This window comes from Rattus rattus, chromosome 16 (genome assembly GCF_011064425.1).
Source record: "Rattus rattus isolate New Zealand chromosome 16, Rrattus_CSIRO_v1, whole genome shotgun sequence".
NCBI classification, from domain to species: Eukaryota; Metazoa; Chordata; class Mammalia; order Rodentia; family Muridae; genus Rattus; species Rattus rattus.
This window is the reverse complement of record NC_046169.1, coordinates 30,703,871-30,722,610: the sequence shown is the minus strand read 5'-3', so window position 1 is coordinate 30,722,610 and position 18,740 is coordinate 30,703,871. Positions and strand designations below refer to the sequence as shown.

At 51.4% G+C, this 18,740-nt stretch overlaps 1 protein-coding gene across 1 annotated transcript in view; it reads left to right on the top strand.

Moving 5' to 3' along the window:
- Tmem120b (transmembrane protein 120B) overlaps positions 1-17,973 on the top strand; it is a 41,993-nt gene extending 24,020 nt beyond the window's left edge. Inside the window, exons 4-12 of the mRNA XM_032886578.1 lie at positions 2,513-2,572; positions 3,275-3,370; positions 5,679-5,768; positions 14,657-14,722; positions 15,097-15,158; positions 15,904-15,996; positions 16,354-16,418; positions 16,869-16,937; positions 17,290-17,973. Of these exons, the coding sequence (XP_032742469.1) occupies positions 2,513-2,572; positions 3,275-3,370; positions 5,679-5,768; positions 14,657-14,722; positions 15,097-15,158; positions 15,904-15,996; positions 16,354-16,418; positions 16,869-16,937; positions 17,290-17,403 (715 nt within the window). The 3' untranslated portion in view covers positions 17,404-17,973. The remainder of the gene's footprint in view (positions 1-2,512; positions 2,573-3,274; positions 3,371-5,678; positions 5,769-14,656; positions 14,723-15,096; positions 15,159-15,903; positions 15,997-16,353; positions 16,419-16,868; positions 16,938-17,289) is intronic.
- The last annotated feature ends 767 nt before the right edge of the window (positions 17,974-18,740 follow it).

The window sequence follows — 18,740 nt, the reverse complement described above, 5'->3', positions numbered from 1 at the left end:
TGGCAGTCCACTTACCGGCACCCCCTCCATCCCCCAAGACCCTCTAGCAGTGCGTTGCGCAAATTCTTTTTCCGCAGCTTTTCCCCCCAAAGCCTTTGGGGGACCTTGTTTTGGTCAGGAGCCTGTGACGCACAGGCCAGACAACTCAGGGCTGCTTAAGAAGAAGTGAGATTTGCAGCTAAGATATTAGTATGAGTATAGATTAGACGTGGATAGATCCCGCCACTTAGATGCGGTTAGAACCCGCTTCTCTTAGCTTTCTCTTTAACTTCCTTCTCTAAATGTGTGAACATTTAGTCTATTCATAGGTAGGCTTTTTCTATAAGCTGCCACACATCCCCACCTCCAGCAATGCTAGGCTTGCTCCTACCTGACTAGCCATTTGAATAGAAAAAAATTTGGTTCCTCAGTTGTCTAGAGGATTTAAAAACCTAGGGCAGGTCTTCATTGGGTTCAATTGTGTCCTATGACCTTTCTTTCCTTCTTTCTGTCTTTTTTTAAAAGGTTTATTTTATGTTTATCAGTGTTCTACCTGCATGTACACCTGCAGGACAGAAGAGGGCATCCGATCGATCTTGATCTCACTGTAGATGGTCCTGAGCCACCCTGTGGTTGCTGGGAATTGAACCAGGGTCCTCTGGAAGATGAGCTAATGCTCTTATCCGCTGAGCCCTCTCTCTAGCCTCCCCTGCCATAGTCATTCTTAGCCCAAGCAGATGTTTTGCTTAAGCTACGTCCATGTGCCTCTTGGGATATGGTGGGAGCTGCTCTCTGAAGGGATCACTTTGCCCTTGCGGAACGCAGGGACCGAGTGTTAGGTAGGAGATGTGAACGTCTTCTTAATATTTCAGGTCTTCAACTGCAGAGAGGCAGTGCCCAGAAAGCCACTTACAGGGGAAAAGAGGATCCCCGCTCTCATTTCCTCTCTCTAACTTCTGTTCAGACACCGTCACCTCAGTGAGATCTATCCAAAGCCCTGTCTGTCTTAGGAATGTGCTTTTCCTCCCCCAAGATCTCCGGGAGCCTTTGTTTGCACAGTCCTTAGGGTGTTAGGGCACAGGCTGTTGAGAGGCTAGCCATGCTGTGCTTCACATGAGAGAGCTTCTCCTGGGGCAGGAGGGGATGGCTCTATGGTTAAGAGCACTTGCTGCTGTTGCAGAGGACCTGGGTTCAATTCCCAGCACCCACACGGTAGCTGGTCACTGTCTGTAACTGGAGTTCCAGGAGATCTGGCGTCCTCTTCTGGGTTCTGAAGGCAGCACACACATGTGCATTTGCTTAGATAGGACTCTGTTCCCAGGACAAATGCTGTGGTCAGATTTAGGAGAGAGTCGATGTCGCTGTCACGGGAAATAGGCCCATAGATACAACCATTCTGCCTCTAGGCCAGGATTCAGATCCAGATGACAGATACACAGATGAGTAAAACAGACACATGTGGGGGTGGGGCGTGCACGCACGCACACACACACACACCACGTACACACACACACATATACACACACAAACACACATACGTACACACGCACATACACACCACGTACACACACATATACACACATACATGTACACACACATCACATACATACACACGCACATACACACACACACATACACACATATACACACATACATGTACACACACATCACATACATACACAGCACACATGCATGCATGCACACGAGTGTGCACACACACACACACACACATGGGGGGATGTGGGGTGGGAGAGAGAGGGAGGAAAAGAACACTAGTGAGAATGGACTTCTCTCTGTTGTGAAGAATCAGAGTAAGAGACTAAGACCATTAAGGGGCCCATAGTTCCTCTGGCCAATGCTTCTCTATCCCTCAGAAGTTGTCTTCTTTCATGAGTTCAAGGACAGTCCTCACCATCATAGTCTCAGAAAGGAAAAGAGAAGGATTTCTTTAAAACAAAAAACAAAAAACCCAGTTGCCATGTCTTGTAGCCACTAACAGCTAACATACACCGTGACCCAAACATACCCTTCAGTAGGAACAGGTGCCCATGTTCCTGCATTTATACATGTGTGAGCATGTTTGTGCGTGTATGCGGAAGTTAGATGGCACCTCACAGGAGTCTGTTCTCTCCTGTTTTGTCAGTTCCAGGGATCGAACTCAGGTCGTCAGACTTAGCGCCGTGTACTTTTACCCACTAGCTCACATTGGCCTAGAATCCTTTTTGTAGAATAAATGTCTTTGGGTCTTAAGTTTTAAGTTAGTCATGCTTGGACTGCAGGTCAACGACACGCTTATATCCGGCTGCAAAGGAGGCTGGGAGATGAGGCCTGTAGGTTAGCTTCGGTGGGGAGACAGATAGGCATGCCGTCCTGTACGTAGTTACCATGCTCCATCGCTAACCACTGTTCTCAGCCATCGCGGGGCCCATCTGACCACCAGCTTAGCATCCTGTTTTTTTGATGTGAGACGCTCAGCCTGCATTCACCAAGCTTGAAAAGTGTTGGTTGCACCCTCACAGGTCTTTCCTTCCAGGCTCTACCTGAATCTGGTTCTTGGCAACGTGGACGTGACCCTCCTTAGCAACCAGGCCAAGTGAGTACGCCCAGGTCCCGACCGACAACTCCTTTCACTTGGGGGAATGATGGATTGGAGCTAGGGTTTTTTTTGTTTGTTTTTTTTTTTTTTTCTTTTTTTCAGAGCTGGGGACCGAACCCAGGGCCTTGCGCTTGCTAGTCAAGCGCTCTACCACTGAGCTAAATCCCCAACCCCGGAGCTAGGGTTTTTACATGGATCAAAACTTGTTAGCAGTGAGGCCCTGGCTTTCGGGCTTTTGGACCCTGCCCACCTCAGTGGGCGAGCACGTGGGGGAACCTCTCCCTTCTTACTTTCACAGAGTCCGTATGTTTGAGGATAGGACTATCCTATTTTCCATGAGAGCGACATGTCTCTGTCCTCAGTCTTATCACAGATTTGTCCTGGGGAACAGAGTCCCGTCTAAACAAATCCCGGTGACATTTGCAGCTGTCATTAGTCCTTGTTTTGGCTGCAATCTTTAGGTAAGGATAGAGAAAGCTTGTCTGTGACCCAGGTCTGTCCCCAACGTGGCCTCAAAGCCCAGGGACAGGGCCCTTCTGTACTTGGTCCTCTCTCCCTCACTAGACATCCCCAGATGAAGATGGGGTTCCCCCGTAGATCAGTGGGTAGGACATGGCATCGGAGGCAGGGCTCGGGGCTGGTGGGACAGAGTGGGATGGTAGCCATATGAGGCCTTTCCTGGGGTGTCTGCCCTGGCAGGTTTGCTTACAAGGACGAGTATGAGAAGTTTAAGCTCTACCTGACCATAATCCTGCTTCTGGGCGCCGTGGCATGCCGCTTTGTCCTTCACTACAGGTACTGGGGCACGGTGGCGTGTTCGAGGGAGGGCATGGGGGCATGAGGAGGGGGTCCTCAGGGAGGTGGCCTTTTCTGTTTCCCTAACCCGAGGCTCCTGTAAGCTGGGGATGGAGCCGTTCTGACAGGAGGCAGCACTCCTGCCCACCCCAGAGCAAGCTTTTATGGCATAGCGGCTGCCCGGCAGGGTCTCCTGAGGTAGGGGACGGAGTCTAGTATGGTTTGTGCGTAAGTCGGGATATGATGTAGCATCAGCATGGAGCACGGCACTGACAGGCCGCAGGGTGTATGACCTTTGACATGTGTTACATGTGTTATACATGTCCGTTGGTATGAAATGTCCAGAGGGACAGGTTCAGAGAGACACACGGTGGGGCAGAGCTTGCCAGAGGACGCAGAAATGGGGGATAACAATTCAAGAGTACTGGCATTTTATTTTATTTTATTTTATTTTATTTTTGAGAATGCTAGAATGCTCTGGAATTAGTCAGCAGTGTTACAGAATGAACAAAAGATACCAAACCACATGTTTTTTAATTTTTTTATTAGTATTTATTTATTTATTGCTTTAATACGGGGTATCTTTGTAGCCCTGACTGGCCTAGAACTCACTTCCGAGACCAGGCAGGCCCTGAATCCACAGTGAGCCACTGCCTGTGCCTACCAAATGCTGGGTTTTTTGTTTTGTTTTGTTTTGTTTTTTTAAAGATTTATTTGTTTTATGTCTGTGAGTACACTGTAGCTGTCTTCAGACACACCAGAAGAGGCCATCGGATCCCATTACAGATGGTTGTGAGCCACCATGTGGTCGCTGGGAATTGAACTCAGGACCTCTGGAAGAGCAGTCAGTGCTCTTAACCACTGAGCCATCTCCCCAACCCCGCAAGTGCTGGGATTAAAGGCCTGCACTACCCGGCCTTCACAGTACACAATTTAAAAGAGAATGTTTTATGGCATGTGAATTATGTCTCATTTACACAGTAAGTAAATCAACAGAGGTGAGGATGCTGCCCTGTAGGGAGAGTGCTTGCTTGGTGTGCAGGAAGGGCCTCGGTTCAGTCTTCAGCACCGAATACACCAGGTGTAGTGGTACAACCCCTGGAGAGAGTGGAGGCAGGAGGATTGGGAGTTCAAGGTCATCGCTGACTACAAGAGAGTTGGAGGTCAGCGTAGGATATGTGGGACAATTGATACATAGGAAGATCGATGCCCAAAAACCAAAAAGAGCCAGCCCAGGTCATCTGGATTTAAATCCTGACCTTGAGGCAGAATGGTTGTGTCTATGGACAGATTCCCTATGGGGTCCCCAGTCTCTCCACTTGTCAGACAGTGGCCACAAGCCGCACTTCACAGGGTTATAGCCATTCGCTGTGTGACAGTATCCAGTGTCTGCCCATCACTGACGGAACAGAGAGGTAGGGCAGACAGTGCTGAGCTGAGAATGGAGAAAAGGAACCGTATCACCAGGAGGGTCTGGTCCATTCCCCTCTCCGCTTGGGTTTTCTGCTGCAACCAGGAGGCAGCCAAGTATGGTTTAGGCAATGGCCTGAATGTCAAGGGTTTATTTCCTGGCATGCGCTTTGCAGAGAGAGTCCAGCGGCTGCTCTGGCTACTTGAATTTCCCAACAAAGGCCCTTGCAGGCTCTTAGTCCATGCCTGCCTGCCACCACTGTCTGGCTTGTGCCCCGGAGGGCAAAGGGCTGTGCACGCCAGTCATGCCTGCTCCTCTGCCCCGCAGGAAGAGAGTTGGAATTCTTGGTATGCCATCACAGGCCCTTACCCTGAGGCCTCCGGCTTCCCCCCCAGGGCAGCCTGTGTCTGGTGTGTTCTGATCCAGTGTCTAAGCTTCCCCCTAGAGCCTGGGCATTTTCCTATTTCTGCCCTCTGCTTATCCACGAGTCTCAGACCTAAGATCTCCCTAGTGAGGTTTTGCCAACCGGAGAACAGAACAGTCCGTCGCCACTCTGGAGGAGGCTGAAACGAGAGGTCAGGATGTTGCAGGACCATGCGGGCTCTGTGTTCTGAGAAAGCTCTTCCATGCCTCCCACTGCTTTCATCGATCAGTGGTTTTATCACTTAGACCTGTTGCCCTCCGGTGGCTGCGTGGGCCGGATAGCTAGGAAGAGAGCCTCTGCTAGATCTTGGGATGTAGACGGGGCCAGGTAGAGATGGTGGCACAGGGTGTGGGCATAGGCAAGAGGAGACACCTAGGAACTGAGACGAGCCCTGGGTAGTTGTGGTTCTGGCTGTCCTCTCAGCGAGGGGAGAGCTCAAAGCCGTTCCCTTGCGGGCTGTTTCTTCCAACCAGGGTGACAGACGAAGTCTTCAACTTCCTGCTCGTGTGGTATTACTGCACCCTGACCATTCGGGAGAGCATCCTCATCAGCAACGGTTCCAGGTAAACTGAGGCACGGCCCGCGGGGACGGTCAGTTGGAGGAACAGGGAGCCATTGTTGACATCAGGGTCAGGGAGACCATGCCTGATGCCACAGGTGTAATGTCACCTACTTTATGGTCAGTCACATGGACACACAGACAGACACATGGACATGCAGAAATAACCAGGTTCAGGTGGAAAGGGCTCTCTGATGGAGACCCGCAGCACCCCAGAAGCTCAGTGTATTTATAATATAGAGTCGAACACAGCTGCGGGATTACTGCACACAGCTGGACCAAGGAGACAGGTTTAACTGATCTCAATAGGAACCGTTTCTGCAGGGGAGCAGTCTTCAGTCCGTAAATACCTGGCGGAAGAAAGCTATGGTGGGCATTTCCGGTGCATAGTATCGTCTTTCGTAGTTGACCAGGAGGGGAGGTTTTGCAATTTCTTGAGCCTCGCTGGGATGGATTTGCTTGGAGGTCTTTGACATGGCTTCACCTTCTAGACAATCAGCAACATAGATGCAAGTGTGGGGGGTGGGGTGGTTCCCTAGAGAAACATTGTTACTGTCGGGATGAATGGACTTTGATGAAAGGAGTGGTTGCGCACAGGAGATGAGGGTCTTGTGGAAACCCAGCCTTGTACCAGAGGATCCCAGGGCGTCTCTGAGCAGCCCTGGAGCACCGGGCAGGGCCATGGCCCCTCTTTGGACTCTTTTGGGTGTCCCTTGGGTGGCACAGTCTCTCTTTTTTTTTTTTTTTTTTTTTTTTTTTGGTTCTTTTTTTTGAGCTGGGGACCAACCCAGGGCCTTGCCCTTCCTAGGCAAGCACTCTACCACTGAGCTAAATCCCCAACCCCGAGTGGCCGTAACTCAATGTCAGTGTCTGAATCTGGGAAGGAGGATCCCAGTGGTCCTGAATTCAGGAAGATCCCCTGCTTTCTTCATCTTCTGTCAGCTCTGCCTGCCTCTGGAGAGAAGGCCCAGCAGTTAAAGAGCATTTGCTTGCAGAGGACCCATGTTTGGCTCCCAGCCTCTACAACCATCTATAACTCCAGTCCCAGAGGATCTAGCTTCTGAGGACACTGGGCACACATGCGAAGCACATACATGTACACATGCATACATACAAAGCAGCAATACACATAAAATAAAACTAAGTTTTTAAAAAGACTAAAAAAAATGTATTTTTAAAAAGATCCATGTTTGGGGCTGGCAAGATGGCGGTGGGTAAAGGCTCTCACCACAAAGCCTGACCACCTGACCCAATCCCGGGACCCACAGAGTGGAAGGAGAGAACCAACTATAAAGTGTTTTTTTTTTTCTGACCTCCATACACTCTCCCCTATAATAAATAAATACACGTAGTTAAACTATATATATATTTTTTTTGTTCTTTTTTTCGGAGCTGGGGACCGAACCCAGGGCCTTGCGCTTTCTGGGCAAGCGCTCTACCACTGAGCTAAATCCCCAACCCCTAGTTAAACTATTTTTAAAGGATCTGTAATTGGCTAAGAGTGGTAGTGCACACCTTTACCCCCAGCTCTCGGGAGGTAGAGGCAGGTGGATCTCTGTGAGTTCCAGGCCTGCCAGGGCTACACAGTGAAATCCTGTCTCAAAAATAAAATAAAATAAAATAAAAATAATAGAGAGAGAAAAAAAAAATCCATGACTTGTCACCTGTAGGACCTGTTTTCTAAAAGTCTGATCCCTTTCTATGGTGACCCTTAACTTCCTACCCAACCTCCCCAACCCCCCTTTTTAAAGTTATTTCTTTACTTCAGGCCGGGAATATGTAACATGGTCCCCAAGTGTGGAGGACTAAGGTTAGCTTGTGGTTCTCTGTTCTTTCCTGGGAGCTGAGCTTAGGTTGGTTAGGCCTGGAAGCAGGTGCCCTTACCCTTGAGGCCATCCTGTTGGCCCTTCTCTCCTGAGGGCTAGTGAGGATCAGCCTAGAGCTGGGGTTTGTATTCTTTTTTTAAGATTTATTTATTTAATGTATATGAGCACACTGTAACTGTCTTCAGACACACCAGAAGAGGGCATCAGATTCCATTACAGATGGTTGTAAGCCACTATGTGGGTGCTGGGATTTGAACTCAGGACCTCTGGAAGAGCAGCAGTCAGTGCTCTTAACCGCTGAGCCATCTCTCCAGCCCCCATAGCTGAATTTTTAAGCCTAGGTCTTCTGCTGGGCCTGGTGGAACACACCTTTAATTTCAGCACTTGGGAGGCAGAGGCAGGTAGATCTCTGAGTTCGAGGCTAGCCTGATCTACAAAGCTAGTTCTAGGACAGCCAAGGGTACACGAAGTCATCCCTTCCACTCCCTACCCCTAACCCCCATGGGGGTTGGGGGAAAATGGAACATCATCTGCCAACCACCCTACAAGTCACGTGACAAGTCATGTGACACCCTTGTGTCTCAAGGCAGGTTCTTCCCTTGAGTGTTCTCACCCTGAACACTGAGCCAAGAGGTAAGGACCAGAACTGCCATCCCACCAAGGGGCACAGCAATGTTTAGGGACACAGCCTCTAGCAGGTGGATGAAGTCCGTGTTTCTCAAGCAGCCCTCATCCCTTGTCTGTGCCAACGGCGGCGCCATCTCCGTGTACCACCTCGGCCATAAGTTCTTCACATCTCAAGTCAACCCCTCTCCATTTTATTTGTTCCTTTCTTTTCTTTCTTTTTCTTTTTTTTTCTTTTGAGATGGAGTCTTCCCTATAGTCCAGACTGGGTTCTCCCTGCTGTAGCCTCCTCTGCTGCTGAGACTACAGGGGTGTACCACCATGTCTGGCAACAATTCTACATTCCTTTGATAGGTGTTGTTAAAACAGGGTCTCACTATGTAGCCCTGGCTGGCCTGGAACTGGCCACCTAGACTAGGCTGGCCTTGAACTCACAGCTTCTCCTGGCTCCCAAATGCCAGGATTAAATGCACATGCCACCACACCAAGCCCCATCTTCTCCTCCCCGTCCCCTTGTTTAACTTTCTGGTGGCCTGCTTCCTTTACTTCCCGTCCCCACGGGCTTGCCGGCAGTCTCACTGTTTCTGTTGAACACTTTAAGAGTCCGGGGTGGGGGTGCGGGCGTAGAGAGAGATGGCTCAGTGGTTAAGCACATGCATCATTGTTGCAGAGCCCTGGAGTTGGATTCCCAGCACTCAGATCAGGCAGCTCCCAACTGCCTGTAACTCCAGCTCCAGGGAAGTCAACACTGGGGCAAATGCACATCCACAGCCACATACGCGCACATGTGGATGGGTGGGTGGATGGATGGATGGATGGATGGATGGATGGGTGGGTGGATGAGGGGATGGATGGGTGGATGAGTGGATGGATGGATGGATGGATGGAGTAGATGGATGGATGGGTGGATGGGTGGGTGGATGGATGGATGGATGGATGGTTGGATGGATGGATGGATAGATGATGGTTGGATGATGGTTGGATGGATGGATGATGGATGGGTGGTGTGGATGGGTGGATGGATGGGTGGATGGGTGTAGGGGGGCAGGGAGTGGGTGGTGTGTGATTGATGGGTGGATGGATGGGTGGGTGGGTGGATGGGGATGGATGGATGGATGGGTGGATGGGGATGGATGGATGGGGGATGGGTGGATGGATGGGTGGATGGATGGATGGATGGATGGAATGGATGGATAGATAAAGGTAAAATAGGTATAAGAAGGCAGACAGAGAGACAGACAATAAAGAACTCCTGAAAGCACGTTAGTTGGTAGTAGTTTGTTTGTTTTTGTGTTTCCTTTAGTATGTTTAGCTGTGGACAGATCAGACAGGAAAGAAAGGAACAGAATTACAAGAGAGGGTACCCTGGAAAGATACAGCTCACCGGGGACACTGAAGTGTCAGCTGGGTGGACTTCCAGACCACACCTCATTTGCTTAAGTTTAGGAGGAACTTTTCTGGGTTCCTTGAAACAGGGATGATTGCTTTTGGTGTGTTCGTGGGTCTGTCCGGCCTACGCCCCCACGTCCACTGGGCACACATTGGGTTTGTTCCCTCAGCGCCAGGCACCAGGTTAGAGATTTTGAGGTAGCTCCCTCTTTGCCTCCAGGGATCATTCACAGACTTTTAAAAAGGTTTTCCTACACAACTCCCTGCAGAAGCGGAACCAGAGCTTAGGGCCTGGGGGGAGAGCTTAGAATAGACCCAATGGGCCCTAGCTCCCAGGATGACTTACAGGAGCGGTGGCCGGTCTGGGGAGACAGAGCAAAGCATGTGGGCAACTCCATTCATCTTAATTTTTAACATTAATTTCATTGTGTGTTTATGTATTATTTGTGCATATGCAGGAATGTATATGCAGCCAAGTTCATTTAAATTTTTATATTTATTTTATTATAGGTATATGTGGGCATGCATTTGCGGCTACACACATCTTAATTTTATTTTACATTTGTTTATTGTCTCTGGGTATATAGGTGGATGTGCCTATGCAGTTGTATCTTCATTTATTTTTTTTTCATTTATTTTATTTTTGGTCAGTAAGTGGATATGTCCATGTCACCGTGTGTATGCGGGAGGCAGAGCCAGCCTGGGGGGCAGGGGGGGTCAGCGTCTCCCCCACCATGAAGGCTCTGGGGATTGAACTCAGGTTGTCAGGCTCAGCAGATGCTCCTCCCACTGAGCTGTCCCTCTGGTCTTTGACCCCGCCTAAGCCCCAGGGCCCTGTTGAGGGCTGGTACCCAGTAAACACTCCATAGTCCTTGAATGAAACCTGGGACCTTCCATGCAGAGAGGCCTTTGGGGACACCTAGGTGTCCTGGGACAGCAGACCCGAACCACACAGGCCCCCTAGAATGGGCTCCTCGAAGCGCAAACAATAAACTCCATCCATATTCCTGCTCTGTACCTGGGGGGACAGAACTGGAATGGAAGGAGTAGCCGTGGATGGCAGGTGTGGGGTGGTGGGGTGGGGTCCGTCCTACTCTTAGATGGAGACATCCCAGGTGAGTCTGATACCTTCTCCAACCGGTGCCAACCCGTGTCATCCATTAGCTCAATAAAGCCAGCTTCCCTTTGGCTTTGCAAATGTTGATCCCACCCAACAGGGAAGGGCTGCTCTTCAGCTGAAGGAGGCAGGAAGGATCCCAGCAACGCCAGTAACCCTACTGGCTCCCTGTTTTCCCCTGGTTCCCACAGCCCAGGCTGTCTTCCTATCCCACCCACCACACTGGAGCAGGTTGTCTTATGGTCATACCTACAGAGGCAGTGGCTGTCTCTGAGCTGTGTGTCCTGATAGACTCCTCCTCTCCATTCAAACCCCTGACTGAGTGAGGTGCTGCCCCCTAAGGAAGCAGAGGCCTGGGAGCCACAATGGCTGATGATTGACAGACGGCCCACAGAGCCTTTCCTGCTGGATCGGAATGAGTCCAAGGAGCCCAACCATGTTCCCTGGCTCCCACTGGGTTTTTAGGGGCTAGACTTAGAACAAACATTTCCTGGGGGTGGTGAACAGGGAGAGAGTCTACAGAGAAGAAGTCATCCCACCGGCTCTCCTGAAAATCCAAAGCACAACGCCAGAGGCCACCTGGTGTTGAGCCGTGTGCCTGGTGCACCCTCTGCCTTTGTGCAGGCTAACGTGTCCTGCAGGGAGAAGCAGTGAGCTCTCCCACACACAGTGCCCAGCGACCAGTACATTCTGTCCCTACACTCTAGATGCAGGTGTACCTGCTCTTCGCGGAGCCCACAGCGCCCCCGCAAGCTGCATTTCTCTATCAAACAGGTCCAGAAAGCGATACCTAAATGGGGTGAAACAAAGGTCTAACATTGATCGTAGTGATGGTGAAAACACTTAAACCCACACAAGTGCATAGTATCTGAATCCTGTTACGGCGGAAACTGTTACATAAACACATAGGCAGAAAACGGGCCTAGAACCTTGGGCTACGGAGACGATGGTGTTCATGAATTCGAAGCTGGGGAGAAGGCGGATTTGTAGTTTCGCCCGATGTCGCCGAGCCGTGTTTATTGGTGGCATCTGTCAGAACTGGGCTCTGGGCACAGCGAGCTGTGAAATTAAAAGCCGCTGCTTAGTCAGGCTTGTTGCCCAGGGTCTGCATCGAGCCCGAGCTGCTCCCACACCAGGAGAGAGAGTTTCTCAGGGGAGCTTTAACAGGGAGTAGGACAAAGGCCGGGGGCAGCCAAGATCCCAGGGCTGTGGCACGGCCTTGCAAAGCTCTGGGGAGGTGGTAGGCAGGCCTCTTGGTTGCTTGTTCAGTGGAAAGTCTGAAATCTGGCTAACGGCCTTTACTGTTAAGAAATTGGAGCCAGGGTCCCTTAGATGCTAAAAGGCTGAATATTCATCAGGGCTGCTGGGGACAAAGAAGAAAATGTCTTAACCTGCCCCCCTCTGTGATAGATGACATCCAGACTCACCGCTCCTTCCCTCTTTCTTCCTTTTGTAGTTTTTAATTGCGTGTAGGAGTACGGAGCACATGCAAAAGCAGGTGCTGACGGAGCACATGCAAAAGCAGGTGCTGACGGAGGCCAGAGGTGTTGGGTCGCCGAGCTTGAGTCATAGGTGGCTGTGAGACAACTAATGTGGCACCTGGAAACTGAACTCTTGTCCTTTAGAGGAGCAGCAAGTGGGCTTAACCCCTGAGCTATCTCTCCAGCTCCTTTTATATTTGAGACAAGGTCTCGTATATATTGTACAGGCTGGCCTTGAACTCAGGATCCTCCTGTCTTGGCCTCCTGTGTGTTGGGATTACAGGTGTATGCTACCACAGCTGACCTCAGGCTGGTTCTCTCAACAGCCACAGGTCTGGGACATTATTTCGTCCATGGCGTTTACCTGCCATGGGAGGTGGCGACACAGAGCCACCTCAGATGCTCGTGGTAGATCTTCTTCCTGTTGAGAGGAAAGTCCCCAATGGCAGATCCTCATGGTCCCTTCCACTCTTTTCTTTCTTTCTTTTTTGTTTTTAATGAGACCGGGTCTCATTGTGTTAGTCCAGGCTGGTCTTGAACTCACAAACTCACAGGCTGGTCCTCTGCCTCCTGAGGACTGGGATTAAAAGTGTCCACCACCACCCTTTTTTGGGAGAGGCAACACCTTGGATCCATCTCCTTAATCCTCTCTGAAGAGACTTCTAAAGAGATCAGGGCTCCCCGGTCCCATTGCCAGGTCTCTAAGGAGCTCATAGCTCCTGCGTGCTTCTGGCAAAGCAGGTTGCCACACCGTGTTGGATAGGAAGTCCCAGAGGCAAGCTGGAGAAGCCAGGGGAGGCCTGAAGCAGACCTGCGCACTCGGAAGGTTGGGGATCCAGCTCCTTTCTCCTGGGCTGGCTCTGATGCCGAGGTGGATATAACTAGGTTCAGGAACCCCCAGCTGAAGGAGCCCCGATCTCTCACAGTGAGGTTCCTACAACCTTCAACTGCATTCCAGGCCAGGCTTGGAGCTTTGACAGAGGATAGCAGATAACCTGGGGACATATGGGAGATGCCACTGGAGTGTCCTATCTGTGCCTGTATGGGGTGACGCTGAACTCATGCCTCTGTGTGCGTGTGCGCGTGAACACACGCATGCACAGATATGAGTGTGTTTATTACACATTTACTAAGCAGTTGCTTTGTTTCCACCGCCACAGGTGAGCAACACAGACATGCCCTCCCCTACTCCTCTGGGACTTCTATCTGTCTAGGAAAGAGGCTCAGATTACAGATAAGACCCAGTCACATAATAAACACCATAAGGAAAAGGAAGCCAGGGCTGAATGGTTACTTAGTTAGGAACATTACTTTCTTTCAGGGGACCCGGATTCAATTCCCAACACACCCACAAGGCAGCTCATAACTCCCTGTCACTAGTTCTGCAGGATCCAACACCCTTTTCTAGCGCACGCACACACACAACCAAACAAACACCCCTATAATACCAACACTTGGCAGTCAGAGACCTGAGTAACTGAGTTCAAGGCCATCATGGTCTACACAGTGCGCTAAAGAAAAAAAAAAAAAAAAAAGAGGGGCTGGAGAGATGGCTCAGCTGGTTAAGAGCACTGACTGCTCTTCCAGAGGTCCTGAGTTCAATTCCCAGCAACCACATGGTGGCTCACAACCATCTGTAATGGGATCTGATGCCTCTTCTGGTCGTGTCTGAAGACAGCTACAGTGTACTTATATATAATAAATGAATAAATCTTTAAAAAAAAAAAGAAAATGAAAATCAGACTTCTATTGTTGTAAAACGTCTCTTGTAGAGATGTTTTAGGCAGTGTAGTCAGGGAGGGACTTTGGGGGGAAGTGACATTTGGTCTGACATTGGGACCCCAGAGCCTAGCAAGGAAAGAAGGGGGAAGCCTAAAAGACAGTGTGGACGAAGGACCTCTTGTTGCCCCAAGATAAACATCTTAACTGACAGACATTTCTTTCCTGTGGCTTTGGGGTCTGGAAGTCCTCGATCAGATATCATCAGTGCCTCTCTCCTGGCGTGCAGACGAACCCATCCTGTGTTCTGTACAGCCCTCCTGTGCTCCGATCTTCCTGGTCTGTCAAAGATCCTCCATCCTTCAGCTGTGCCCCCTTAACGTCTCCAGAAACAGTCATGCTGGAAGGACGAGGGGGTTAGACTGCAATGTTCGATCATGTAGTTCGGTCCAACATAGGCTTGGGGTGTCTCAGTGCTGGGGAGCTGAAGAGGTGTAGCTCGAGGGTCCTGTGCAGATGTATTCTGTAGGTCACAGAAACCCCTGGGCTCCAGAACAGGTCCCTGGACTCCTCTGCAAGTAGTTTGCTTGGGTTTATGTGCCTGTGCAGGAAGTGTTAAGGTTGGCCCATTTCTTAGCCACAGGGCAGCCCCTGCTCACGGAGGGTAGGAAGCAGACAGCTGCCTGCGTTTCTTGTTCCATCTGACCTCCTTCCTTCCTTTCTTCTTTTCCCCAAGAATCAAGGGCTGGTGGGTGTCTCATCATTATGTCTCCTCGTTTCTGTCTGGAGTGATGTTGACTTGGTAAGTCTTCCCCGTGACCAACCTCAGTCAGCTGGCATCAGAGCGAGAGCTGGTACATGGGGAAGGGGGTGCTCAAACCCGACTTCGTGGGTCAGGAAAGCAAGTATGGACTGAACACTGGGCTGAAGGCCGGGCAGCAGAGGCAGCTGGGAGCTTTCTGGGGACGATTTCATAGTTTCCGTTGGCTGGGGCAGAGGTGACAGGGAACAGCACGGGGAACGAGAGTGACCACGATGTCCCTTCATTCTAGAAAGGGTGATGGGTGCGGGCCAGTCAGCTCGAGGACAAAGGACAGAAATGTTCTCTTCCTTTTGGGGTGTGGATGAATGCCTGGGTTCACAGTTTTTGTTTTTGTTTTTGTTTTTGTTTTCCAGGCCTAATGGACTAATTTATCAGAAGTTTCGAAATCAGTTTTTAGCGTTCTCCATTTTTCAGAGTGAGTGCATGAGCCCAGCTTAGCAGGAGGGACCTGGTTTCTCGAGATCTCTCGCTCCCTGCGCTGTCAATCTCTCTCTCTCTCTCTCTCTCTCTCTCTCTCTCTCTCTCTCTCTCTCTCTCTCTCTCTCTCTCTCTCCCCCCCCCCCCATACTGGTCTGAACTTGCTTTTTCCCTTAGTGTACTGGCAGCTCAGATCTGCAATGACCCAGCAAAGCACTAACCAGATTAGAAACCTCTGGACTTTTCCTAGGCATTCAGTAGTCACTCAATAAATGCTTCTTGGAATGCAAGCTGGGCTGGGGATTATGCTGGGTGCCATGGGCTCCATGCAAAGGGAAAGAGCTGCTAAAAAATGAGGTAGTCGGGCTGGAGAGATGGCTCAGCGGTTAAGAGCACTGACCACTCTTCCAGAGGTCCTGAGTTCAATTCCCGGCAACCACATGGTGGCTCACCACCATCTGTAATGAGATCTGATGCCCTCTTCTGGTGTGTCTGAAGACAGCGACAGTGTACTCATACATTAAGTAAATAAATCTTTTTTTAAAAAAAAATGAGGTAGTCACACAGAAGTAGAGCTGTGGTAAATTATTAAAATCAAAATTAAAGCAGGCCACCAGCATGTCCACCCTGCCCCTCCCCCCCAGCCCACCTACACCAGTCTGCACTCCAAGGACATAGGATCTGGGGGAAAGGCCTTGGGCAGGATGTTTTCCTTGAGCCCGGGTACTGTGCTCCCCCTACAGGCTGCGTTCAGTTCCTACAGTACTATTACCAGAGGGGCTGTCTCTACAGGCTGCGGGCCCTGGGGGAGCGGAACCACCTGGACCTCACAGTGGGTGAGTAGCGGGTGAAGGGTAGATTTGAGAAGGCTGGTTCACCCTCCTCCAGTGGAGGCACAGCATCGGAAGGGCGTCAGACCTCCATGCCACAGAGCCAGGGCCGGCGTTCTCCCCCACTCGACCCTACCCTTCCGAATGCCTGTCTTTCTTGACTGAATTTCGTAAGACACACAACTACACAGCGTTAGGCTGGGCGTGGCAGTTCATATCATGTCGCAGCTACCCGGGAGGCTGAATTGGAAGGATCGTTTGAGCCCAGAAGTTCGAGGTCGGCCTGGGCCACAGAGAGAGAGAGACCGTGTGGTTTTTAAAACAGGCTCACATCACACGCGCTCTCTTGTGTCTCCCCCACAGAAGGGTTCCAGTCCTGGATGTGGCGGGGCCTCACCTTCCTCCTGCCTTTCCTCTTCTGCGGCCACGTGAGTCCTTCTGTTTGTGGGTGCCACTGTCAGGGATGACCCCTGGGAACAGATCTTTGGGGGCCCCCCTCCCTCACCAGATGTCTGTCTCAGGTATCTGGGACAAGGTACCTGTCCCTACAGATATCACCCAAACCTAGATCCCTATTGTGACTTAATTTAATGCTCGAGCCTCACAGCTCCCTGGGCGTCCAAGGGCTTCCCCACTGCTTGCGGTCATAGCACAGGATGGGGCCATCTCTCTGAAGGAGAGGTAGATTTCAGGTAGCCCATTTCCTCAGGACCTAGGACTTGCTGTGTCCGAGACACTTGCCATTTCATGGGGTAGGGATGCCCGTGTGTTGGGTAGTTGGTCTGGGATGCTGGGGAGCCTGGTCCATCTCCCTGGCTTTTCCACACGGACCTGCAGGAAAACTGACGGGTGAGTGGTGCCTGTCTCCTTGTCTCCAGTTCTGGCAGCTCTACAATGCCGTCACGTTGTTTGAGCTCTCCAGCCATGAGGAATGCAAAGAATGGCAGGTATCAGGCCTCCCTCTGTGTCTGTCTGTCTGTCTGTCTGTCTGTCTGTCTGTCTGTCTGCCTGGCGGTAGGGAGCTGGAGCTAAGCGAGAGCTGGGCTGCCCTGGAGCAGACTCCGTGGGAAGGGATTCAGTAGTGCAGGGGGCCCCTCATCGTCTCTCAACGAAGGGTTATGCCATTGAACACTCTTCTAGAACCCGACCTGATCGGGGGCCCACCTCGTTCACCCGCTTCCGCCATTTGACTGAGTCTGGGGTTGAGGCTAGTGGCAGGTCCTTCCACAGAGAAACTGACTTCTTCTCCCTCCTTCCCTGCCCTGGGCACTGCGGGATGCTACGCTCCGGACGGACCAGGTATTTGTGCTGGCTCTCACCTTCCTCATCCTCTTCCTCGGCAATTTCCTGACCACACTAAAAGTCGTGCATGCCAAACTCCAGAAGAACAGAAACAAGACAAAGCAGCCATGAGCCTCCGGACTCTCGTGCCTGGGGGTTCTTGGGACTTAAGACTGCTGGGGATTCCAGTCGGCACCCTGGCTGCCAGTCACCGGTAGCCGTGGGCAGCAGCATCTCAGGGGCCAGCAGCAGCAGCTCTGGGAGCAGGGCCAAGGCCCTGGTCCCGGACAGACATGAGGAATGTGAAGGCCGCCTGTGTGCACAGTATTAACCTGCCCCAACTCCATATTTATAACATATTTAATACCGGGTCTTTCCTGCCTCCCTGGAATCCGGGGGCCTTCCCCAGAGCTCTGTGTAACGGCAGTGGGCAGGTCCACCTGTCTGTCTTCCAGGGAGGGGCAGAAAGCCTCAGGGAACCCCTCTGTCCCTGTCCCTATCATTTGAATCCCTCACTGGGGTTTGGATGTGCCTCACTGGGGTTGGCTTTAGCTGACCTGCTACTTACTGTGTCCCAGGCACCTGGTGGAATGAAACTTTCAGCATCCCGTGGAGCCGCCCTGTCCTGGGCCGCCACCTCTGCTGTAAGCCTCCCACAGCCCACCCTCCGTGGTGGGGAAATATTTAAGTTCTCAGAGAACCCACCTGTCTTGTCTCTTGCCTTGTGTCTCCTGAACCGCCTGCCTGCTCGGGGAAGCAGCCTCCTTAGGACCTGGAGAACTCTTTCCCCTTGGAGCCTAGCGGCAGGGTTTTAAGGACAGCCTCCACCAGGGGGCGCCCAGCCCCTGGCTGGTTGGAGTTCCAGCGGACTCTTGGGCAGGTCTCGCTGGCACCCTTAAGCTGCTGTTACAGACTTGCTGAGAGTCCTTTCTGGCATAGGCCCCTCATTGTGACTGGAGGTCACCCATTCCCTTCCTCTCTTCACTTGTTTGTGTGGGAAGGGGAGGAGCTCAGGGGGTTGGAGGGAGATCTAAGTGGGCACAGCCCAGGGTGTGACCCTGTAAGGTCCAGGCAGCAGCAAGAGCGCAGGGGCAAACAAGTCCAGCTGAGAACGTTCTGCCCCTGCCCAGCCTGCCTAGACCCCACACCACAGCTGGCCTCCTCAGATGGGTTTCATTCAGTCCTCACAGGACTTTAAAATTCTTTAGTTCTGTGGTAAAAATGAGACCTTGCCTCCCCCATGGCGAGAGTCCACCTAAGACTCCAGATTTCTGTTTACCTTATGAAGAACGGGAAGGGCACCGTTCCCAAAGGGCAAGATCAGGCACCTGTTCCTGTTTGCCACAGCCCGCCCTCCCCTTCATCCCTGCCCTATCTCTGTCCTTGGTCTCCTGTCCCCGGATCACCTGTCCCGTCCTTCGCAGGTACCTGGGATTGCCACAGATGAGGAATCAGCAAACCTTTCCCAT